This window comes from Anopheles marshallii, chromosome 2 (assembly GCF_943734725.1).
Source record: "Anopheles marshallii chromosome 2, idAnoMarsDA_429_01, whole genome shotgun sequence".
Classification (NCBI taxonomy): Eukaryota; Metazoa; Arthropoda; class Insecta; order Diptera; family Culicidae; genus Anopheles; species Anopheles marshallii.
Window position 1 is genome coordinate 10,775,942 of NC_071326.1, and position 25,976 is coordinate 10,801,917.

General features: G+C 47.3%; 1 protein-coding gene across 1 annotated transcript in view; it reads right to left on the reverse strand.

Moving 5' to 3' along the window:
- LOC128719324 (uncharacterized) overlaps positions 1-24,840 on the reverse strand; it is a 65,726-nt gene extending 40,886 nt beyond the window's left edge. Inside the window, exons 1-2 of the mRNA XM_053812949.1 lie at positions 24,531-24,840; positions 8,013-8,254 (exon numbers count right to left, since the gene is read on the reverse strand). Of these exons, the coding sequence (XP_053668924.1) occupies positions 8,013-8,254; positions 24,531-24,840 (552 nt within the window). The remainder of the gene's footprint in view (positions 1-8,012; positions 8,255-24,530) is intronic.
- Between the last annotated feature and the right edge of the window lie 1,136 nt (positions 24,841-25,976).

The following is a 25,976-nucleotide window of genomic DNA, read 5'->3' on the forward strand; positions in this document are numbered from 1 at the left end:
TCATTTCCTCGTTCGTTCGCCGAGGTGCAAGGAAGCGTAAGGCTGCTCGAGAAACACAGCGCTGAACTTTGTGGGCTCAATGGTGTACCGATCGCGCGAGTCGCAATCGGTGTACGGTGGTAGCAATTGGGAAACTTTTCAATCGTAACGAATCGCCTTTTCGCATCGTGTTGCCATCGACGCCTTTTTTCAATTAAACGATCTCGTCAGTCCAATCGATTTTAACGTTATCCCGGGTCGGGCGAGCTAGTGCGAATGGCTAAACTTTTGCCCGGGATGCCGATTCAGCCAACACTACTGTGTAGTCCCGCCGTACCCCATTTCAACTGCGAACTGCGACCGAAAGCAGTGAGGGCTTTGTGGTTGAACAGTTTCGGAGTCAGCGTAATTCGTTCTGCATTAACATCCGATAAATTTAATCCTCTTTCAAACTTTACCGCACCAACTATCCCCCAGTGCCAGCGAGTTCGTTCGTTCGTTCGTACGTTCGTTTGGGAGTGTTTCTTTTTTGGTCTTTTTGTTGTGCTGCTGCTGCTGCGGTCGTAAAAGAAGGTATTTTGTTTTAGTGCAATGCTCGCGGTGTGGTGCTATGGTCTCATCAATTCCAACCAATCCAAAGTGACTAGCTTTTCACTTCATTCTATTTACCCTAGAACCCGAAGAAGCTGAAGCATGGAGACGCAAAAACTTTCACATTTTCTCTGGCACGAGATCGACGGGCGCGATGAAGAGGGGAAAGTTTTCCAAAGCAGTGCACCGGATTACAAGCGGTTACACTACTATTTACCACTGCATCATAATCGGTGTCTTGAGCAACGTCAGGAGATATCCGTTAATCCGTCCATCAGGGTTTAGAATCCGTTTAAAGTTGACAGCAGGTACAACCAGCAATATCTGACGTTCCTGGTGATGGAACCGAAGAGGACCGAATTTTCCCGGGATTATCGTGGACCACTCCCTTCGGTGCACGGCACGACGCACCTTGTATCAATATTTTGATTCGTAATCAAATGCCGACGATGGATGAAGATAACAAACCTACTCGTCGGAAATTCACTTTCCGGGTGTGTGCGTAGCCGTGTGTTGTATTTGTTAGGGCGAGGCTCGAAATGCGCGAAATATGCGGCAGGGCGAAACCGAAACGAGCCCGGTACCGTGGCAGGATATCCGGATGGAACGGATAGCCGGGGTTAGGCACGATGGATGCCGGGAGCCACCTTTACACAGGGCGCGCAGCAGCAACCATGCCCGATTCTCTGTTTTCTCATCAAATCATCGTTTTTATTGTGCCCCTGCTCGTAATCAAACCTCGACATAAATTTCCCTTTCGAATTCTTGGCCTCGCTACCGCCAGCCTTACCCTTTGACCCCGTTTCCCGTGGCATCCGGATCCGGCAGAACGGATCCTTCCCGGGGTTTCGTGCCATCGATGATGTAGCGCGCACTTGACGTTCGAGAATTCCCTCGGGTGATTGATTTCAATCAATTTCACCGCTCGTTACCGACTGTTTCGAGTTTCGAGCCATGCCCGGTGCAGGAACTTTACCGGGGCGGCTCAGTTCTTTTTTTAGAACGCCAAGGTACGACCATTCGGCTCTCGGCACTCGGTTGGTGGTCCCGTTTTGCAAAAGGCGACTTCCCCGTGTCAGCGGTTCGTTACGAGATGTGCGTAAATTTTTGGAAGGTTCTCGCATCAGAAAGACGGGTCCGTTCTTCGCGGTGAATGGTGCGGATTAGTATCCTTTCAGCATCCACTTAAGACTCCATTCTCGGCCTTCGTAACAGTAACCTTACCGCCTGCCGTTGACGATTATCCGAGAATACACACAACTGGATTTGTGGGGCATATTCCCTGCCTCGGATGCAGTGCCGAGGAATGATGATGCTTCAGGCCAGGCGCTCGTGCCCGGATTAGGGGCCCGGCCGGGAACAAATGATGAAGAATTCCTGCCCCTTTTTGCAGGTCTTATCGGGAACGTGTAAAATAAATTTCCATTTTCAATTATGTTTGCGCTACGCTTGCTACACCCAGGAGCGTGCCGCACGAGACGCATGTCCATTGCCGTGGCATGGTGTCGATCCCGGTGACGAGCCGGTGAAGGTTCAATCTGAGCCCAACATGTGCGAAAGCATCGGCCGATCATCATCCCGGCAAAGGGATGAGCCGTGGCTCTGGATCCGCCTGTTTATCGGTCCGGTAAGCACGGATATTCACGTGGAATATGCACGAAAGGTGCGTCGGGGGTTAAGGTCGGGTCGGTCCGCTATTTGCCTGTGCAGACTCCAGCTGTGTCGACTCGCAGGAAGAAAAAGGCAAGACAAGGGTTTTCCATCTCGACGAGTCGGTCACGGAGCTCGGAATGTTGATTACTTGAGCAAATTCACAAACCATTGGGAATGGGAACCAGATAGGATAGCACGGTTCGTGTCCCCCTTTTTTAGCTCTTTCCAACCCCAATCGTTCCCTTCATCATGCTACACCTTCTAGTTTCGTTTTAATCCCAAACCCAGGGAAGGGAAACTTCGCAACAGTGAGTGAGAGCGAAATAGTCCCAGAAGGGGACGAGTGTGTCTATAACCCTATTCTTACGGCAAGATTCTCTCGCCGAAAAACTTTCGGGGTTGGGGTTGTTTGCCATTGTTTACTCAGTAAATGATTACCAAACAGTAATCTGTCCACTAAAACAACATGACGTTTTTCGGCACGGGGTAAGCGGGGAACGGTGCGGCCACAGCGCTGGAGCGCTCTTGGTCTGGCCGTTTGGCTGATTAAATTAAGCTTGGGATAGCCAATTACGAGCCATCTTGTGCGGGACGGGACTCGTCGGTGGGGAGGGTTAGTGCCGGTTGGAAAGTGGCCACATTATCGTGGTTTCCAAGAAAAACAACCGATACGCCGATGCTAATTAATTCCCCGGGCTTTGCGCTTTTCGGGAAGTTGAGGTAAACTTTCCGTTGGCCATCGCCGACATCGGCTAATTGACCGTTTACTGGTAGAGCCGTGACAACGTTCCACCGGAGCAGTAATGTTTGTTGTTTTGTCTTGTTTTGCGATGAGACAATGATGAGCGAAAGTTTAACGCTCGTTGATTTTTCAAACGCCGGCTTTAAATAAGCGAGTGAAGGGGAGAGCCGTTCGTTAAAGATGTTGGGATTTAAAAGCTAGCTAGCAGTAGCCTCCTACGATCGTAGTATTATCGTCATCAAAGACGTCATTATTTTTGTTTTTGGATTTGCCGAGGGCCTATTAAAGGCAGAGTGGAGAAACGTATTTATATACGTAGCATAAATGGATCCTAAGCTCGGTTTTTGGAGCAGGCGGTAGGAGTGTGGTACGTCGGCGTGAGCTCGGATTGGGGTTATATGCTCGTTTAGCAAGCATTAACATAATCTCACAAGAGGATTCGTTCCGCCGGGAACTGCCAACAACAAAAAAAACCGATGCCTTCCACGTGTAGGTGATATGGGCGAAGAATTCGAAGAATTAGGAAGCATCATCAACATCGTCAGCAGAAACCAACACGGATTTGGATAGGGGAGGAGTCACTTAAGTGACTCAGAAAAACATGAACTACCTCTTACGAATGGGTTCAAACACGCCTAAATCGTTCATATCAGCTCCATTGCTGGCCGAAGATGGAAATGGTAGGATTTGGGGCTGGCTTTAACCTTACACATGCCCATTAGCGAAGACACACAAATGCGGATATGAGGACGCAATCGGCTTCAAGCGTACGGACGATTGGAACGCTCTGTGATTCGAACTAAATCGATTTGAAGCAAATTGTTTTCCTCATCGGTTGAAGCAGATCAAACTCATCAATCATTGCGCTCGAGGACTTGAGCAGTGTGACAACCGTACGGAGAAGAACTTGAATATAAAAGCATTCCATCATTGTCCCTGGGAGCCAAGTCAGCTGCTCGAGTTTTCGACGTAATAAACGTCACCTTAGGAATGCAGCGTGCGAATAATTCTACGCCAAGTATGCTGATTGGTGAAACTATTCCGTCATCCGAAAAAAGGACAATATTAGCATGGAGATGATAGTTTCTACACTGCCACTGGTCTTCGTAGATGAAATTGACACTCTTGAGCCGGCGGAACTTTTACTGTGCAATATCAGCTGGCGCTTTTTCCCACCCCTGTCCCATCCATCCGTTACGATTGCACAACGGCAGGAGATGATAATTTTTATTCATTCGTCTCATTTCCCCGAGCATACGAAGATTCTTCCAGGTGTCTACTTGATATTGCTACTTGGGCAGCAAGTTCACCGGAGTGAAGATGGATCTGCTACCTTGAGATGTTTTATTCATCACAAGCCACCGTGATTCGATGCTTTTCGGTACGGAATTTATTCTTTTCATTAGACCTCTCGGCTGCTCCGGGCCCGAAGTCAACGCCGCTACTGCAACATCCCTCAGTGGTGGAAGTCAAATTGATGAATATTTTACGATGAATCCAACGCTCCTGGTGACAAAAGCTGGCCTACCAGTCGACCAGAAACCGCGAAGAAAGGGGAAGGAAGAGTGGCCTTGGGATTAAGCAGCTCACAATTGATGAAAATGCATAAAAAATTATAATTTTTCAAGCTCATTTTCAACTGAAATTGGAACTTTTCACTCGCTAGCCTATCAATATGATGGCTAAGCGACAAAGAGAGAGCCGTTCTATCCATCGTGGGTGTTGATAAAATCTGTCCTGGAATCAGCCACACCATGGCGTTATAAGAAATGGAATACGTTAACAGTTTCTGTAGCCTCGCAGTGCTGCAAATGCAATGAAAAACTTGCCGGCTGCCGGGCTGCTGGAAGTTGGGTGAAAATTTATCAAACTCTTAACCTCACAGATTTGAGGCTCGTTTTTCTCCGGGCATCGCAACCGGTTTCCGGGTCGACATAATAATGAACCACGTTCGGTTGCGGAATCGGTTGCGACGCAATGCGACGTGCAATTCCTTCACCGTCCTTGGTCGTTATCATGTCCGTTTAATCCTTGCCGAAACGCTGTCGTTCGTCGGGCCGTTGCGTCTAGGGAGGCAACACACAGCAAAAAAAAAACGTAGAGAAAAGTTTGTCGGCAAGTCATCAATCAAAACCGGACATAATTGTATTTGAAGGCTCCCCGCAGAGATGGGTAAGAAGGCACGACCAAAGGAACGTCGTGCTGGGAAAACTTTTCCATCCCATGCCTGTGCTCTGTTTGGGGGGGATGTTTTTTTTCTTCCTTTCTAACGTCCTGCCTGATGCAGCTCGACCCGTGTCGGCCTAATTACTCCGGCCGTGGTTGTGGAACATTATCTCGGTACACGGTCGTACCGGGAGGCGTGAGCCTTTTTCGGATAGCATTCCTTATCTTCATTGGCTTTGGATCGGGGAGCATTATAGTGCGTCGTTCGCCACTTGAGCAGTCGATCTCGGCACGAAACATCGGACGAATTATGCTCCAGTTCTTTGAAATTCATCACCAACAGAACTGTCCAACCACTTCCGACAGATGACGTCGACGGCGGCAGCGGTGGCGACGATGATGATGATGATGAGCATGATGATAACGATGATCCTAAATAATATACCCGATCTTTTCCAAGTCCAGCGCAGGGAGGTAGTGGTGGCCAGCGGATGGAACGGAGCAACCGTTTACCACGTTCTGGTCGGCGATAACGAACTGACAAGCTTCCGGCCACCGTAGAAGGCGCTTGGCTTGGCGGTACGGTATCCAAAAAACTGACACTCCACTCTGCACCAGTTGTTGGCCGAATTACCCACTCAGCATGGGGTTTATTTTTTTTTAGAGAGAGAGAGAGATTGGACCGAATCTCGATGAAACGTTCGTTTGAGTGCAAGGAGCGTAGCAGAAATGCGATAATTCTGATTGTTGGCGAATGTAACACCAGGTGGCGAGAGTGTCCTGCGATGGGGCTGGGGATGGGTTGGCCTCACGGTGGACTGCAAAATTGAGGGAAATTTAATTTTCACTCCGCAGGCGAAAATTTTCCCAAAAACCCTCCCCCAACTAGCGACAGACGAAGGTGGGCCCTGTTGAATTCCTCTAATTGACAGATGTGGAAATTTAAAATCATCCAATTCGATTACTCGCCATTAGCGTGTGACCTCGCACAGTCGGGCGACGCTGAGTGGTGCGAGTGTTGGCCGGTTGCGGTCCATTCAGAATTCGACTTTCCAGCAAAAACCCGAGTGCCACACTCGTGGGCATTGGCAACGGTATACTTGAGCGCATCGAAACTTTGTACATGTTTCGACCCCCTTTAACGCGGCGAGCCGGTGGCTCAATTGGTACACTCCAAACATTCAAGCCCGGACCGGGACATCATGATCATCGGTCTTGCTAACGACGTCTAATTGACAGGAAAATGAGCTCAAAAATCGTTTATGCACGGCGTTGTGCCCGTAGGCGGCACACATTTCCGGAGGATTGATTGCGAAATCTAGCAAATGGAGGTAATGCACACACACACACACACACACACACACACACACACACACACACAGCAGAAGAGCAGTAAAATAAAACACATCCTTCGCCGGGAGAGTTCTATCGCCAGCGCGAGCGTCCCCGTGGTGAATCGCTTCCCGAGGAGTTGATGAAAAAACGAAACGCGGTGCCACCATTTGACTCGTAACGACGACGTCCAAGGAATGCCCATTTCCCGCAAATAATGGCGCCGACGTGCTCGTTTAATTCCTCTTGCCACGGTGCGCCTTGTTCCGTGTCCGTGTCCGAAGAATCGTTTTGCATTAGCTCACACAGAAAGGGAAGTTCTAGTTCTCGCGGCCATGATGTAGCAGCCAGCCAGCGCTATAAAACGAAACTTTGCAAAACCAAACCAAGCAGCCCAGGAATGGATCACGTTCCGCGCTTCCATCAATCCATCTATCAAGTGCAAATGGAGTAAGGTACCACAGAGATAGAGAGAGTGGGGGAGAGAGAGAGAGAGAGAGACAGAAACCCTCAAGCCCTTTCTACGGTCGAATGGCCGGCAGCTGCCGGCATGGGATGCGCGTACCCCATTGTGGAAAAGAGTGAAACGATAAAACTAACAAACAGCATAAGCGCAGTGGTAGCAAATGAAAATTGGTGAAAATGCATCCCCAACCCCGGTCCCCTCACCGGTTTTCGGTCAACTCTTCGCGTACAGGAGCTGACTGTAATTATATGGTCTAACCACCAGTGCTGTAGCCACCATCAGAAGGAGCAACTGCAGCCACACAAAAACGAGTCCCTCCGAAGCGTAAAGTGCATCGCACAGGGGCGCACCCGCTGCTCTCGGGGCGAGGAATTAATTATGCAAATCATTATTCATGGAAGTGAAATGAATTACGCCGTTTCGCACTTTCCAACCGGCCAGCGGTACGCCCGGTGTGACGTAGCTTGCCATGGGCCACCGCTGCTATCTTGATTCTTCGTGGCGTCGCTGTCGATGTTAGAAGCTGTCGATGACGGAACACGCCACAACAATCGAGGCCTTTCTGAAACTGGTTGCTTCCACTGAGCGTGGCACTCGCGCAAGCCGGACCAACATGTGGGTGAAAACTGAGGGCTGGCGGTTAAATATTTATGTACAACCCATGTTCCGCGTTCGGTTTCGGTCACACACAAATAAAAGATATACGGCCCAACCGTGACTGTGAGGTCGCTTGATGGACGATGACGGTCTATCCTGGTTCGGGGTTTGCAGTCGCTAATGCAGTGACACACGCACGTGAAGGTCCCGAGCCATCATGCGGGTAAGTGACAGAAGGATGTTCATAAAGAGGATGTCCAGCCGGGGAATGCATTAGAACGGACAGGGACATGGCTGGGTCACCAGATGGATCGTCCAGTTCCAGCGTACCCCGTGTCGGGTAGAAACAACAGATTTCCCGGGCTTGGTTAGTATCCCGAAGTGCGACCCGTGCACCAATTATGCCTGGAGGACTATACGTGTGTCCCGATGCGTTAGTGTGTGCACGAGAGAAAATATAATTTATATCGTTATTTAATGACCTACCGTTCTATCGCCTTTGTGCTTAACGCGACATTTCAGTATCGCCGTGTCGTCCACGACGGTCGTAACGTTGCGCGAGTTGACATCGTCAAAGTAGGGCTTTTCCGCAGGTCCTGTCAGCGAGGACGATGGTGACGAGAGTCCCCCGGCGACGAAGGCAGCGGCGGACCCAGACGACGATGAGGCCGTTGACGTGCCGCTGCTGGCGTGATGCAGCGAGGCCGCGGAGGCTGCTGACGTAATTCCTGTGCGGTGAAGGAACAAAACAAATGAATTTAGACGAAGTTTCATTACAACTGCAACATTCAACTCAAGCTCACATGAAACGTTGATAAATAAAGCAATTTAAAACACGCTTTTACAAAATACTACTAGGCCAAATGTAATACAAATTTTCTGAACAATAAGCTCGATTTTCCAGCAGTAAATATATTTTGATTTGATTTGATGAAACGATAACAAATTGATGTGCATTTACGAAGCAAACGGAGTAAAATTCCTGATCCGATCTATACTTTGTTCGTCTAATTAATTCGGTACGGAGATATAACAGTGGCGCTTTCTCCTTGATTAATTTTCCACCTGCAAACGCACCCGAACGCCCATAATCGAACCAAATTCACACAATCAATCGATCCAATTAATACAACCCCAATGTCAACGATATGTGCTCCTGCCTGTGAGTTTATAAATTCAAATTACAACGACAGCCTGACCGGCCTGTACCGGCATGCCGGCGGTTAGTTAATTGATAAAATGTAAATGAATATATCCGGCAGGCATGCATGCAGACACTGATGTTGTTGTGCTGGAGGCACACAGTTTGAGGTTTTCCTTCACCGCGGTACCACGGTGAGTTTAACCGTGCCAGGCAGCGTCTGTACCCTTTGAAGCAAACGAGGTTTTGCGTAGGAATTTAAAATTAGTCTCACGTTGCTTAGCGCGAAACACCTCTTGAAGTTCGGCAAGGTTTGAAGATTACCGACTTACCGGGCGCAGTGAAATATGTTGCTGCCGTGGAAAGGATGGAGCGAACGAGGTGGCTGTGTTTCCATTTTTTAATCTAGTAACCTTTTCTTCAGCTTCTCCCACTTCTGCGTTGTGCAAGATGTCGGGGTGAGAAGTTCGTGGCAGAAAGTTGCTTTTCGAACCGGGTTGACGTATACGTGCCATGGCTTTCGCTACTTGTGAGTACGTCAAGAAGAGCGGCACGGTTGAGCGGTGGAAAAAGTTGTTTCACAATTTTTCCACCCACCTGCTTAACCTGGGCAAGCCAAGTGTGGATATTCGGCTTTCAAGTGATTTCTTCATCATGAGGCACACAGAAATATTGCCCATTTATTTCCGTCGGCATCAAACAACGGCGTGTAATATTTCGCGTCCCCATGGGCACCCAGCTCAACGAATGGGAACTTGATATTTTAATTAAACTTGCCAATGCCTCCAGTGGAGAGCATCCTGACCAGGGTGGCGAGGAATTTTTATACACATCACGTTTAATGAATTAATTTGCATATGTGGCCGGATTTGGTGCTCTCTCGGTTGTGCCCGACGAAACGGGGAACGGGGGGTACTTGCATAGGCCGCAATGGGTTGCCGGCACTTCACGGAAGGTGTGCTTTACGGTAATAAAGGTGTTGAGTTACAGGTTACGGCGTTGTTGTTCACCGGAGTCTACCAGATTACCTGACAAAATGTCCACCGAATGCCAGACCGAATGTGGTCAGACGCGTACGACGGCAGTTGGTGGATGTTTACCTTTTAAATGTGTGTCCCCCCAGACCGGAAGGATAAAACGCTGAGTCGTGTAGGCAACCGTTTCAATGTTGATCTTTCGACTGGGCGTACACAATCGCCTGCGCACTTTTCTGTCGTTCGGTGTACTTCAACCGGTTGCGAGGTACAGCAAAGCAAAGCGCCAGCAGAAACTTGAAAGGATTTCATTAATCCTGCATTATTTGACAAGATGCTCGTTACAATAATGTCAGAACAAGGGAATGGATCATATCACAACATATGCATTAAAAACACCATCAAAAGTAGCACGTGTAGTACAAACAACCTGTAGCAAAAGGAGCTAACTACGCTTTTATTTCGTTTTCGCACGTGCAACGTCTGCTTAAGTGCACAAATTGCTACCCTTTGCGGGAAATGCGTTTTCCATCGATTCGGCAACCACCGTTAACGGTGCGAAACAAGGTGCACACGCTATTGGGTGGCGATTACTTGTACCTCATTTGCGGGTGACTGGTTTTATGTTTACTGGCTGTTTTACTATCCCGGTGTCACCGACGGGGACAAAAACACGCACCGTTCCGAACATTTCCGCCCAGGAAGTCATTAGCGCCCGGACGAGCCACAAACATTGGGTAACAGCTCCATTTAATTGGCGTCTTCCAGCATGGTGTCGTTAGGTGCCGACCGTGAAATGATGCCGTCGTCCATGTGCGACGCGTCTTCCAAATAGTATAATCCGTGCGATTATGAGCAAGATCTTTGTCAGTGACCTTGTGCTCTAGCCTGCAACCACCGGAATGGGAAGATATTGTCCCACGAACCTAGTTGATCGATCGGCACATGCAAAGTACCTGCACAGATGGGGTGTATTTATGCGTTGCTATGGTTACCTATCCGACCACATCACATTTATTGCCAGCAAGAGAGAGAGAGCGAGAGAGGAAGTGTGTCTATGTGTGTGTGTGTGGGGAAAACAACTGAATTTTCCTTGATTTATGGGACAAACCTTGCGAACAACACGCTACTTATCGATCATTGGCGGTTGTGAAATGGGCCCCCCTCCCCCATCTCAACGTTGGTTTACGATGCAGCAGAATGCGAGCGCGAGAGAATTATGGCTCCTGGAGACTGGCAAACTGGGACGCATGTGTACACCGGTACACGTGTAATTCGGTTGCCGGAACAAGAACAATTTTGTCCCGTAAGGCGTACGCTGTCGTCAAACGACGTTCATTGAATCCATAAATAAATATTGCATCGTAACCCCCATCGGTGCCATCCGGCCAAATACCCCCTCGACCCGTGACTAGTCATCCCGGCAACCCGGCAACGCAAGGTAGTTCCTCGACCCGGTTTCGAACGTTTAAACTTAATTTGCCCATAAATAGGCAGCGTGCCTGTTTGGCGAATAAGCAAACCGAATGCTATTGGCCCGGTTTTGCAGATCGGGTCCGTCTCAAGTACAAACACATACGCACGCATCGTACCGTACCGGGGGGAGGGAGCAATGTGTGAGGCAATAATCGGGACACGGGGTATCTCTGCACAATGTCTTGCGTATCCCGAAAGGTTGCACTGTACCGCACAGCGGGAAGGGGCGTGCGTAAGTCCTGGAGTGGATGTGGATTTAATGTCACATAATTTAATGGTAGCAATAATTTACAGGCAGATTTTCCAGCCCATTCGAGGCAATCGGGACCGGAAGGAAGTTCGGGTCGTTTGCTGCCGATCGTCGCTTGCGTGAGTTGCAATGGCGGTGGCCCGTTTCCGGTCCCGGACACTGGAACCCAGTACGCCAGCAGGACGTGTAGGTGTGGCAAATTTATGTCCGTACTGCTGCACGGCCAACACTCGACGACCGCCCAGTCAACGCCTTCGTCAACAAAGCCTTTCTCTTGTACTCAATCCTTTGCCGAGGCGAATCGGCTCAAGAAAATGCTCGGAAAACGTTCACCCCCCCGTGTGCCCGTGATTGACGGTGGCTTTGACGGAGCAATGGAAAGAAGTCGAAGTCGACAATCCCGGAAGCGGGGTGCGGCAATGAACAGTGCACACGGTGGCCAAAATTGCACCATTTTCATTCACTCGAATCGGCAATCAAGGAAGCAAAGAAGTTTCCCTAGGTTTCTTTGGTTCTTTTTTCTTGCTAGCTTGGTGTCTTTACCTTTGGGCAAGCACTCGTGCTCAAAGTCGCACCCGGGAAATGGCACACCAACCCACCTCATAGGTACAGGTAGCTGATGCCCCAAAATTTACCCCACCCGAAACACGTCTAGCGTAATTAGCATGGAAATTATGGAAAGTTTTTCATTTTTCACATTTCGCTTCTGTTTCTCTTTTTGCGCTTAATTGCGAGTCTATTTGAGGAGCAAGGTGGGGAACGTGGGCGAGACAAAAAAAGAACTAATCATACGAAAGGTGTGCTGTGAGCCAGTGAGTGGGTGGTGTGGCTGAAAAACGAGCCGCTCTCGACGATGCTCAAACAATATAAACTTTGGCTGAAATCAAATTGCTTCATTTCGTGCGCTTTCGCGAGAGGTGTTTCGGTAAAAGTACTTTAACTTAACGGGAACCATCGAGTTAATGGAAAAAGATTTTTCTCGCTGCAAATAGAAAAGCGGGACGGCATTTTTCTTCTTCCACCTTCTTTCATACAACACCCAGTTATTCATTGCTTGGCAAAATGGTTGATGTGTCGTGTGTTTGAAAATGTGCGGAATTGTTTCACAAACGCTTGTTTGAACAAAACTTTTACAATGTGTTCAACTTCAGCGTGTGCCGTATATTAATATTCAAACAACACTTTACACAGCTGTATGTACCGATTTGTTAGTTGGGGACTCAAAACCAAGTCTACTAAGATTCGCCTTGAAGAGAAGTTTTTTCAACTGCAACTTCCAAAGTACAGGGTGTACATGAAAATTTGACAATTTCATAAGGAAAAAGATAATCTTCTTTGGATTGCCAAAAAAAGAGAGAATTTTAGTTCTGCTATCAAATTTTATTCATATATGATATTATTAGCTTCCATATCAGCTTTAATTCTGCCCCGGAACCTGAAACCCTTTTGGGGAAATCTGGTCTGTAGACACTTTTCTCCTTACAAAATTTCAGCCGGACCAATCTTCCGCAGGGCTTCTCACTATCCAGTAACGGGTTATTGAAGGCAAAGAAAGCTAGAAATGGTAGGCCTCTTGAGGTTGTTGTTCCGGCATAGAAGAAGAGCTCTCTTATACTCATCAAGTTTCCGGTTCATTTCTCATAAGTTTCACCTTGTTCAAGAAGCGTTGGACAGTACTCCTTAATTCCTCATTTTCTTCACTGGTATCTTCGATTTATTTACACCAAAAGCTTTAAAATATCGAAGAGAGCACATTAATATCACTAACCACTATAGGTAAACAAACCAAAGTTTACACGGGCCCGAATACTCCGTACTATAGCTTAAACAACTACCGCCACAAATGGAGTTAAGATATCTAACTCCTCGTAATGTAAACGCTTTGTTCATAAGTTCATTTAAATATCTGTTTCATGATCGGCTTCCCTTTCGTATAATAATGTACACCAACACACAAATTTGCAGGTGAAACAATAGTGAACAGGACCGCCCCCAGGCGATCGACCGTAATATTCTGTTCATTGTTTGGCACGATGGTCTAATCAACTCACTCGCTATGTCTGCTGGACGCCACCGCTCACGTTCGGAGGATGAATTATGGAACATGGTCGATGCGCCATTGTCTCCGCGTGGTAGCTCATACAATGGCTACGTAGCACGCAAATCTAGTACTCTCTCCAAACACCAGCACCACATAAAGTAGCGACGTGAGTCAATGACTCCCCTACCTATTAGGGCATGCGACCGAGAACACCGTGGGGTGTGTTGTGACGGAAAAATCGAACAGGAAACACCGCCAAAATAACATCGTAATAAGAAATATTAATGATACGGTGGATGGTAGCGGAGATTATGCTTCTCTTCCACTTCGGACTTCAGAGTCCACCCAAGGGTAGGAATAGTATAAGCCTAAGTGGAAGGATTTTGGGCCTCATGAACCATGGGCAACCGTGGGGCCCAAAATGGCGAAAGGGGATGAAAAATGTTTATTACGTTTACCGGCTTAATCGACAAACCTGCTGTACCGTTTTGCGGCACTGTTGCCCTGGGGGTCCTGCCAGTGGTCGGATACGCCCGGATACGTATCTCTCAGACAACTCGCTCGTAACATGCATGAAAACACGATAAGCGGTGGGTGAAAATAGCACCGCTGGGAATCATTTAATCGTGCAACTGCGCGGCAGCAGAGATTATTTCCGGCAGTAAATGAGATATTTTGGAGGGGCGTAATTATTAATGAAACTCATGCGTGCCTTCCCATCTCATTCACGGTCGGTATCGTCGGCAAGCTGGCTCACCGCGTACCCAATCGCCAAGGATTTGACGCATGGTCGATAATGGAATGGCGAGCTAAGAAAATTGAATCGAAGCTCACTAACTGTCTATCCTGATTCGAAGGGGTCGAACTATTCGACAGATTTGTAAACCGGAGATGTACCACGGTGGGGAGGATATTATGATTTCCTTTCTTCCGGTTGTATGGCCAGGATGCATTAAAATGTTAGTGTCCATGAGAGACTACTTTTCAGCATATTATGTTGAGTCCGCTATGAGGACTTCAATAACGTCCAGGAACGAATACATGGAACAATGACATAAAGCAAGTTGAATGTTGAAGAGTGTTAACATTTAAACCACTCCGTACAAAAGGCAAGCATTTGTTTAATTTACTCTCATCCAGAAAGCGAAAAAGGTTACAGCCAAGGATCACTCCTAACATGAGAACAACAACCAACGTACCCTTGTGCCGAATGGCGTTCGGGCAATTCTACTTCACGTCAAAGTACGAGGCACGTAGAAAAACACTCTACACTTCAGGGCAAACCATTCGATACGCCACTTGATATACGGATGAAAACAATCTGACAACAATTCATCTAGCAAAGAACGCACCCGACGCCCTGACCCCTCCGTTGTGGCCTCAGGGAAAGCCCACTTGCAAAACTACATCGTGCATGATACATCCAACATCAGCTCCAGTATCAGTGTGAGTATGTGTGTGTTGGGGGGCTTTTTTGTCTTCTCTCCTCTCAGTGTGTGTTTTTCAGTGCGCATGAAGGCTGTCTGCAAGCATGCAGAGTGTGGCCCGAGCCTCGAGCATCATTGAGCCTTATGGAAAGAACTCACCGGCACTGTGAAACAGGATTTCGATGAAGCTATTTATCCGAGCGGCATTCAACATGCATCGACGCTGCTGGATGGGATGGTCAAGAAGCAAAAAAACTACCCAACCACCGAACCAATTCAGAGTGTATCGATTCGGAAAGTTTCATCAACAGAAGACTGGCCGGTTTGCCGGCATACAACATCCAGGCGCACAAATCCATACCCGGAATGAGCATTCCGCATGAAAGCTGTACAAAATTTACAAAGATCACACTCGCTGCACAAGCCGATGCTCTCGATCTCTGCCGGAAGTCAGTGTGGCCCCTGACAGGCAAACTCGGAAGATCGGAGGACCTTGAGATGGGATGAGTTGAGACACCGATGGTCCCGGTTTTAAGTGTGGCAATTTGTTAGCATACGGTACGGCTTTTGCATAGAACATGTTATGTCTCTCGCCGAACATTTCCAGGAGCTTGTCAAGAGAACAAATATTGTACTTATGTATGACTTTTTGATTGACTAGGGGCGATGGATATTCTTGGACCATTCAATAGTTTTCTTTTGGCTCAATTTTTAAATAATGTTCAGTGGAAGTGTCATCATATTGTAACATACAGGGTTTTTAATTTCCCCGAAAATTGGTGAACAAAAAACCCCTTTCTCCTTTACATTCTTCTGTCTGCTGTTCTTCTGCCTTCTGTTCTCAGTGTGAAATTATCACAGCTATTACAATATGACTGTTGCAGAACTGGACCTAATAGCATAAACACGCTTACGCATGAGTACGTGAGTGAAGAGAGAGGTCCAGCCTGGCCTGCGACCCGGGGTCCCTATGGTAACAGTAAACAGTCACTCTAAACCAATCTTTCTACATGGGGATTATAAACTCATGGCAGAAAAGCTGCCAAAAGCTAGGCTGTTGACATTAAATGCTCCTTGTTGAAAATCCAATGCGTACATTTAAAAATCTACGTTGCCAACAAAAAATGTAGTGCGACGTATAAAAAAATGGACCATTCAAAGCTATATTATAAAACCATGAAAATGCTATCAATTTGTAATTATATATTCCTCAGAAAGTTTCCTGTTAATCTACTGTTGGAAAACTGCTGGTTTTCCAACTGATTTGCAGAGAATAAGACTTTTTTTGCCGGACACGGATATAACGTGTGCCAAAAAATTGGTCTTATCCTCTGCAAATCAGTTGGAAAACCAGCAGTTTTCCAACATTCCAAAAAATTGGTCTTTATTCTTCACGTGTCGTTTTTGAAAGATTTCGCAGGCGCATCCTGCGATCGGTTTTATAATGTTTCTTCTTTCTTTTTGATGTGTTGCTAATCTTTTTCCCTAGCTACCTGACAGGTCGTGGGAACATTTCTCCCACTGTTGTAGTGTTCCCAACATCTACAAAATAAGCTGGTTTTTACAATTTTATTACACTCGATCAGGGTAGGTCTGCTGATGAGAACTCTTCACAAAAAAGGTAAACTTCATCTTCTTGATGTACTTTGGTCAAAAAACACTATCGGCATTCTGCAGGCTACATTTATTCTACTCAATTTGTCACTCATTACTTGATCATATTTAAGCACAGCCTTTTTGTTTCCCCAAAACCAACAAACATAGACTCCACCACCACCTGCTGCTGAATGTGATGAAGTTTGATCGACCCGAAGGGCAAAGTTCCGGGCCCATCCTTCACATCCCGCACCGACTAATCTTAATCTAATTTCGTTGCTGACCTTCCCACCAGTGACCGGCTCGATGATGTGCGTCATTTAAAACGAATTTCTTTAGCGTAACTTGCAGGTCGTGCAAAACATTCGGGCATGTGGCAGGAACGGCTCGGTGGAGGGGGAAATTCAATTACAAATTATTCATCCATTCACCCTTCCCCGTTCGGTGCACCTAGCGCGTCGGTCAACGGAGCGGATGTACAAGATGTCGTTGCACGGCCCGAAGGAATGTTGCTAATGTTTGCGAGCAAATCCGACCCGAACGAGCTTCGACATCACGTATTGATCGTCTTTTATCCGGGACCTTTGGCAAGTCAAACGGTCCGAAGGGAAACCACTGCCGCCCGTTGTCGGTGTGCTTTCGTACGAGGAAATTATTTAATTATTTAATCACGCCACATGAAGACGAGCCCCGAAGACGAAGACCTGTAGCGAAACTTTCACGTCTCTGGGTGCTGCAGTTGTTTCCTTGGCTCCATTCATAATTTAAATAAATTACACCGAAATTGTTGTAAAGCTGCAGGGCCGAGCCGACTTTAGCCAAGGCGTGCTGTACATTCGGGTTCGGCAGAACGGTCAGAACCGGTTGGTAGGGCCAAAAAAGGGCTCACAAGACACTACGCTGCGTCCGCCAGCGTGAAAGCAAAGTTGGCAAAGTTTTGTTGAAAGTTTTTGGGGGCGGTGAAATTCATCTTCTGAGAACATTTCACCGAGTGCACGATGATAGGTAACCGGGTTCTTACGCTGCGCAACGGCAAAGCAAACTTTTCTTGAACCCACTTTTGTCCCATCCCAATGTGAACTGGTCGCGGCTGCATCGCTAGTGACTGCATGCAGTGATCCTTCATGTGGCTTTTACACTCCGCCTGTCATGGTTTTGGGGTCACGGTGGCATGATGATATCGCCCGTGCAGCAAAGGATAAAGTTTGGTGTGCAATTCCTGCATCCGAAATGGGTGCAATGGCTGCTCCAGCAGCAAATGGGCGAATGTTGTGGCGTAAGTTGCACACCTTGCCACACCTTCTGTGAGTGATGAGTGGCTTCTTGCTAATGAAGAAACAGGTATTCCTGCGTGATGGGCGAAACCTGATTCCAACATTACCACCATGTTCGGCGCGCATGTATGAATGGGAAATTTGACAAAATGTGGATGAATTATGCATTCATTCGTCCATCTATCGCTCGTAAAATGGAACCATCGCTCACCAGCGCTGTTGAATCGCAACCGTCGGCTGCTGGTAGAACCAACCATCACGGACGACGGAGACTCCGGAGCGCATATTGTACTGGCCCCAGCAGTGCGGTAGGCCCTCTTTTACCATCGTGTGGACTCGGTTGCGAGCGGCAAGGCCGGGATTAGAAGAACAATGTCCGTCCAATTCTCGTGCCACGCTGAAGAACAAGTTTCACCGCACTGACGCAGTCCGACGGCCCGAAGGACAAAGGATTCTTCGGTGCTGGCTGGACGATGATGCTTGTGATTCGCTGTTATCACGTCTTTTAGCTATGAATTGATGGAGATTAGCGATGAATGGCTGTCGATGCGGCGATTAGTGCGGTGGATTTTGTGCAGAGAGCTTTGAAAGACGTTGATCAGTGCAGGCGGGGATCAGGTTGCCCCGTTTGCCCCCGCTTAGTGCTGTATCGTTGCAGGCAGCAATTGGACATAATAGAGTTGCGAGAAATGCACGTACGGAAAAGTTTACAAAATTGGTTGCGCGAGTGACGGAGGCAATGGGGCGGAGAGATTCAGCACCAGCAAGTTTGTAATCGTATTGTTCGGATCCCATTATGCAGCTCGTCCGTCCGTCCGTCCGGCAGACCGAGCAGAAAAAGTTGAACAGTTCGTCAAATTATCATACGGGTTGGTGGAATTAATTTGCTGGTAGTGAAACATTGCATGTCCGTGTAATCTGCTTTTCTCATTGTTATCTATTGTCCTACGTCGAGTTTCGTGAATGTGAAACTAATTCGCACGTGTCATATCGAAATCATAATGTTCACGAGCTTATTCTTCAACGATTCAACCACGAAGGTAGATTTCATTATGCTCAATCGGTGCCATTAAAATTGTCCTGCCCGCTATTACCCTGAACGATCCTTAACCATTACAGTACTTGAAACGATCAGCAGCAATCAGTGTACACACAGCAAAAAATCCATTACCACCATTATCCTTCATTGACCGCAAAATATAAAAGCCATTTGTACGAATTCGCTACAAGTCGAAACACCCGGGGCGTCCTCAGCGGCTGGCCGGAAAATGGAGCCTGTTCCCTGCGTCGAGCTTTCACCACAAGGCTGCGCAAGATTTAGTGCAATTAATTAATTTTAATCATTGTGCAGGTAATCACAACGGCACACTGTAACCGTTGGCCCTGGCCTACGAGTTGAACGTTGCAAAGCCGATTCTCATCATAATCAACCTCATTATCATTTGCATCGTCGTTTGGTGGCGTTGTCAACGCCGTTCGCGTTGAAAATTGCCACCGTTGAATGGGTTCATTGTAAGCCATTTTTCCCCAGAATGAATTCCAAAAAGGGAATCAACAAGGGCCATTTTAAACAGAGATGTTACGTCGGTTCGTTGATGGGCGGGCAAACCTGCCGGGACTGCGCGGTGCTCCTCACCAAACCCTCAGTTTAGGAACAAGCGTATGAAAATCTGACAATTTTCTTCGCTTCAAGAACAAACGAAGAGAAATTAAAATTTAATTGCTCTGTACACGGTACCGGAACGAAACGAAGAATAGGCGGCAGGCGAATAACAGGAACACTTCTAACGAATTCTGACCACGTGGTGATTAGCGACGCCAAAGAGAAACCCAGCTGGTCGACGAGAGGACGCCAGAGAGCACGTGAGCAGATTGAACTGAAAATGGCACCAGAATGTTGGTAATCAAATAAAATCGATCACTCCCTTGGTGCCGGGTGGGTGGAAACACCAGGAAACATAGGAATCACTTTCCAGCCTTCAGGGAGTTTCCGGTTGGATAAACGATTGGCGAGACGCGTTGATTGAGTTTACACCTTCGCTTTCCACCTTTACACCAGGTGGACGTTCCTGCTGCGAGATGTCCGAGAGCCACCCGACCCACCACAACAAAAGCTCCGACACCGACCTTTAGGGTTTCCATCGATAAAACCAAAAATTGAAGCCGGTTCTGTGAAAATATCGACAGCTTCCATGCCCCGTCTTGCGATCCTTTCGGTAAAAAAGGTTTCGTAACTGAGTGCGTAAACCGGACAGCAAAACCCTTTCGGAAGCCCACCTTGTGTAGGGTGCGGAAGGGATGTTTACGTATTTATGAGTTATCATTCCTATCCCTTTCAAATACTCCGGTCCGGTGTAAAACGAAACCCGCTGGCAAAGAAGTAAATGGTATCGATAAGAGGTGAGCGCCTGAACCGTAGGTGGAGGTTTTAATTTTCCCAAAAGTGATCCCAAAGGAAATCTTCCCCACACGCACACATACTCACACACACACACGTGCACATAAATATTCTGCTTCACAGTGAGCGTGAACCACACGCCGGCAAGGATTGGGTTGTGGGGTGGCTTGAATTATTGAAAAGATCATTACAGCGAGCGAGCAAGCGAGAGGAAATTATCTCGCCAAACTCTAGAAAAGGGTATAACAATGGCGCTGATAACCGACCACCGGTACAGTGGCCGAGCAATAAATAAAAAGGCCAGGTCGTCGGTATCTTTACGCAATAGAAATCTCCCCCAGAACAATGATCGAGATGCTTGACTTTCCGCTCGGCGAGATTAACTCGTTTTTGATGCTGCTGTCTCTGGAGGGATTTGGTTGTGGAAATCTGTGCCCTTTTGCTGGAAGAATAATGCATCGAAAATTGGCTGGTCGTGTTTGTAGGCGTTTTGTTTTTTTTTTTGTACAGTTGGTGCGTAATTTATGAACAACAAAGGGCATGAATTTAATTCTTTTAGAAATATTCTATTACATCTATTTGGAATTGAACATTTTCGTCGAGCTATTATAAAGTCTTGTTTCAATTTATTGCTTTGGCATTAATATTTTGTCACATATGACAGATGATTTAATTTAATATACCGCGTTGCTACTCATCGGTTCCAAGGTTCCAAGGTTCCCGGTAGCCATTTATATCCATATTTGGTTCGCTGAAAACTCATATAAATTTGTTTCGTTTGCATATAGTTTTCATCAAAATTTCCAAATGTAGCAACCGCGCAATTCAACGGGAAGAAAAAAATACAGAAAAACAAATAAATTGTGATCTGATTTGATTTAGCTGTCCCGAAATCCCAACGTCGACGACAGTGCCCAGATACGGAATTCGAAAACCGTGTATCGTACGCGCAAGAGAGACGGGGAGCCCGACATTGACGACGATGACGATTGATACAAAATCAGATTTAATGTACACGGGTGAAAAACTTGCCGCCCCATAACGGTGTGCGATTGGTGAGCCACTCAAATCGAACCCACCGCGAAATGAATCGCGACACGCACGCTTGCTTTCGGGTTTTTTGGGGTGCATGGACTGGGTGGGTGGTGGTGGGGGAGAAAATCCAAAAGGACACAAAATCTATCCACATTTTGCGACGTGGTGTTACCGATCGTACGTGAAAATAAAATTTATATACACACACCCAGATACCGGTTCCACCACTGCCAGCTGCACCTTTTCGGTAACTCCCGCGCGAAAGGACGCTTCCCCGCGTTGGAGCCCTATCTGGCTTCCCATTTTCAACAAAAACATATTTATTGCCACGTGACCCGCATGTGGAGTTTGGTTGAAGTTTAGTTTTTATTCTCTAACGTTTCACTTCCAAGCGAGCGTACGGTGGGGCGGGCTTTTGGGGATACAGGACGAGCGTTGCGGGATCTGTGATGATATTTTTTGTAGGTTGATTTGAAGTCACCGTCGATGTATGTTTGCCAATAACCAACACACTGCCTTAGCCTCGGGAGAGGAAAATTGGCTTTTACTGAAACCCACCGCCCTTTTCCACAATCCACAATCCTTCCCATAATGCACACGATTACGCCACTGAACGGATAGGAATAAATCAGATTTTTGGGCAGAACGATGTGGAGAAAAAAAACACCTCCCAAACACGTCCAGCCCCGTTGGGTTGCTACAAAATGTTGCTAATTTTTATCCCATCGTACCCGTGCGTTTGCGTGGTGGTGATGGTGGTGGTAGTGTGGATGCATGTGGAGCAGTGGGTTCGTGTCGATCGGTGAAATTGATTACAGTAAATGAAATTGCTTACCGGGAGGCATTCACCGAAAACCCGGCGGCGTTTGGATTGATCGAACACAAATGTGTCGATGTGCAAGTGTGAGCGAGAGAGAGAGAGAGAGAGTGAGAGGAATGTGTTGATATGGCCCCTCGTCAGATGGGAAAGAAATCTCACAGTTCGACGCAATTTGTGTGAAGTGGCGAAGAAGTACCGATGTGGTGGCACGGGCAGAGGAAATCGAAATCGAGCAAATAGTAGTTTTCCCCAGGAAAAACGGGCCACCCGAAGCGATTGCTATTTCGTTTGCATGTTCCAGGTTTTCCGGCCAAACGCTTTGCAAGCGTGCTTGATGACACTTTGAAAAGTATTTTTGCCTCACCGACAGGGAGAGAGAAAGAGAGAGAGAGTGAGATAGATAGAGAAAGATGGCGTTGTATTCAAGTGTTTCTACTTTGTGTGTTTGTCGAGCCTCAATCGGACCAGTTCGGACCTTCAAAGCTACCAAATAACTGTCCTCCCCCAAAACAGCACCCACAAGGGAAAATGGCAAACATATACTTTGGCTCTTAAAAAGCATCACCAGCAAACACACTGCAAAGCTGTGGTCAGTGGGAAAGTGGGTCAATGTATAATTAAGTATTCAAAGTTTCACCACACAGTCATGCAAATTGCCTTTTTTTTTTATTCTTTTTCCGAGCTAAACATTGACATTAGACGGACACCGACTGCTGAGCAAACATGCGTTGCCTAGGCAATGGAAATGCAATCGATTATGAAGCTGGAAAGCCCTTTATGTTCTCGGAGCATGCTTTGGTTTTGCGCAACTTATGGTACCATGCAAAGAACCGATGCATTAAAAAAAAATAATGTAAGAATGTGAGCCTTTACAGGTAACCATTTAATTAAAACACAAAACAACATGCTCCATTTGACGTGGCCCAATGACTGGAAGGAATTTTGTACGGTACACCCTGATGCGGAGTGAAACATACGCTTCCACAAATCATTTCCACAGCTCGAGGGAAATAGTTACCCCTTTTTTCCTGGTTTGTTGGGGCATTTTTTGTTGTTGATGGCCATCCACCAGTGCGCGCCCGGTTAGGTGTGTTAATATTCAATTCACTCTGTCGTACATCATCACCACAGCATGTCGCGTGTCGTTGCTACCTTCGAGCTGTACAGTTTATCGCCATCCTTCCCTACGGGCGCGGCTTTTAGCACATGACTTCTTCAACTCCCCTGCCCGTCGGGTGTGTCAGTCTGGCTAACATACTCATCCACAGAAGTATGTGAGACGCCCTGCATGTGTATCTTCTGATGAACGACACTGAAACCAGCTCCCAAACCAGGCACCGAGCATGAAACGTAACACTGTTCCCCAATGGTTTTTTATGTCCGGGTCTTTTTTTTTTTGGGTAGCAAGAAGAAAAACGATCCTCGGCACGCTGCCATGGTCCTATTTTGGGGCAATGTATTTCCGGGATTTATTTGTTTTATTTGCTTGCAACCGGAGAGCGATCCGTGCCATTCAGCGTAGCCACGGTTTGCTGGCAACACTGCAAAAGGCTACAAATTCACACGACGACGTTCGCCGATGGCGTGGTATGAGAAACCACCCGTGCTCGCATAGTAACTCGTAGCGAGAGTTTTGAAAAGCAACCGACTCTGTACCCTGTCCTGGTTGTCCTCGGGCGACAGATAAACCATCTTTTACGTTTCGTTCTCTGCGCTTCCCAATGTGTGCGGCCACACAGCAAAAAAAAAATCCCCATTCCGTGGTCCTGCGGAAGCGGAAGAATTATAGCTCCGTACCGATTGAAATTGTTTCTGATCGCATCCATTTAATGTCACCAAACCGGAACCGGCACGGGTGCTGCACGGATGCGCGACAAGCGGCCCCGTTCCGGGCCCGCTGGGGTCTTAAATAAGTGTGCGTGTGCAATGGCGCATACGTGTTGTGCCTGCTGTTTCCAACGGGTTGTCGCGTGTCTTTCTGTTTTGTTTATCCGCACAAGCGCAGGCAAGGCGTGGCGCCCCCTGCAGCTGGGGTTCCACGCAGTGCCTTGCAGAAGCCAGAACAGATTTGCCTGGGAATGGATCTGTTTATCGCAATGGCGCAATTGCCAGGGTGAACTTTAGGGCTTTTGTGTGGAGGAAGGCGTGCAGCAGCCAAGTGCCAGTTTCAATTGTAACTTTTTGCCGAAACTCATTCAATTGCCTTTGGACGAGAAATGGAAAGTGGGAAAACTAAATTTGCTGACGGCGACAACCTGGCAACCTGGGGTGGAGAATGGGAGTGTTGAAGTGAAAAGGGCCAATTAACATGGAGGCCCGGAAATGGAGGCATATTAAACGATCAAACCCATTTAAGTTCACTTAGAGCATTGGGAAATAAATGATGAGACAAGTTTTCAGGTCGTCCAGATGACAAAATTGCTACAAACTAATGTTTTGGAACTGAAAGCTAAATCTATTTTAAAAATCGTTGGTTAATTATTAAATAACGGATAGGAATATAAAGAAATAATGTAGAATAGCAATGGAGAACAAAAGAACGGAAGCACCGAACTTAAACAGCGCCACTTACCATAGTGATGCATTTTCAGACCATCGGGCCGCTGGAGATCCCCGCTCGGTCGTCGCTCAATTCCGGCAGCTGCACTGGCGCTCGCACTAGCACTGGCACTGGCACTGGCCGCGGCCTGTACCACCTGGCATACGTTCACGTTGAACGTCATCAGCAGAAAGGTAACGAGCAAAGTTCGCGAAAATACGGTCGATGGTGTGGAAATGAACGGATTGCAGTCACCGCCGCAACCGCACCGGCGCGCACCGGCCACCCCCCGGCGACCACGCGAACCGTTCTCCTTTAGCGCCATCATAGGCACCATTAGCATGATGGTGGCAAATCGTTTCCTGCGCCGGAGCCGGGCAAGTGGGATGAAAATTATCACCCCGAAACTTTGTTCGAGGGTCTGACACGGCACTGCCACTAACCGGCGCCCGGTAACGAGGTTGAGTTGTCTGTCGTTTTGTATTGTTTGTCCTATTTTTTCTCGTGATACCAAACCGCGTAATGGCGTGCGTATAATAAACGATGGACGCGCCTTTGCACCCCCGCCCCCCCCCCAAGGAGGATGTTGGTTTTGGTTTTGTTTTCGTAGGCCTTTTAACCTTTCGGTTATTTTTCACTCGTCGTCACACACACACTGTCACTAATTTTGTCACATTTTCTCACTGCACTGCACTCCATTTCCATGACGTCAATCGTTCGGCGTTAATTTGCCTGCGCAGCACACGCTTCGCTTTCACTCTGTATTTTATTCCGCCGGGTACGAAGCTTTGGCCTTCGCTTTCTGTTTTTCTCCCTCTCGAGATCTTTGTTTTGTGCCGACCGCCCTGTAATGGGAGACATGAGTATAATGATAGATGCTTCGAAATGAATGCAAAAGAAAAAGGAACAAGCAACCATCCCGCTCCCAGCCGCTCGAACGGGAACTGCTCGAAGAAAGTGCAGATTTTTATTAGATTCGCTCAAGTAAGTGTTATTGCGGCGCTTTGTTTCATCGTGCTTTATGTCCCTTTTTCAGTTTGAATGCTTTAAAAAATTTCCGTTTTATTTTGTGTCTGTATGGCCATTTGCTTGCTTTTGTCCTTCGTGTTTTGTGTGCCACGGCTAAGGCTCAACCCACCGAGTGCCTGTTTGAGGCTTGAATTTATTACCTTCATTAAAGATATTTGTATTGTGTGTTTTATGCTCCTATTTTTGCCTAGCAATTTGCATGCTTCCGTGCATTCGGAGAAGCTTGTTTTCTTCCTCTCTGTGTGTGTGTTTGTTTTTGCTGTTTTTTATGGGCGATGTCCTTCTCCATTTTCTTTCAAAAAGTTCACACTTTTTTATATCGAGAGCTACCCGACACGGTGACCTTTTTTCGTTCCTATCCTACGCCTGCAAAGAGGGCACTGGACAAAAAACGATGAACCTGACGGCCGGGCTTAGCGCACGGCCTCGCTATTAATAATAATACATTTT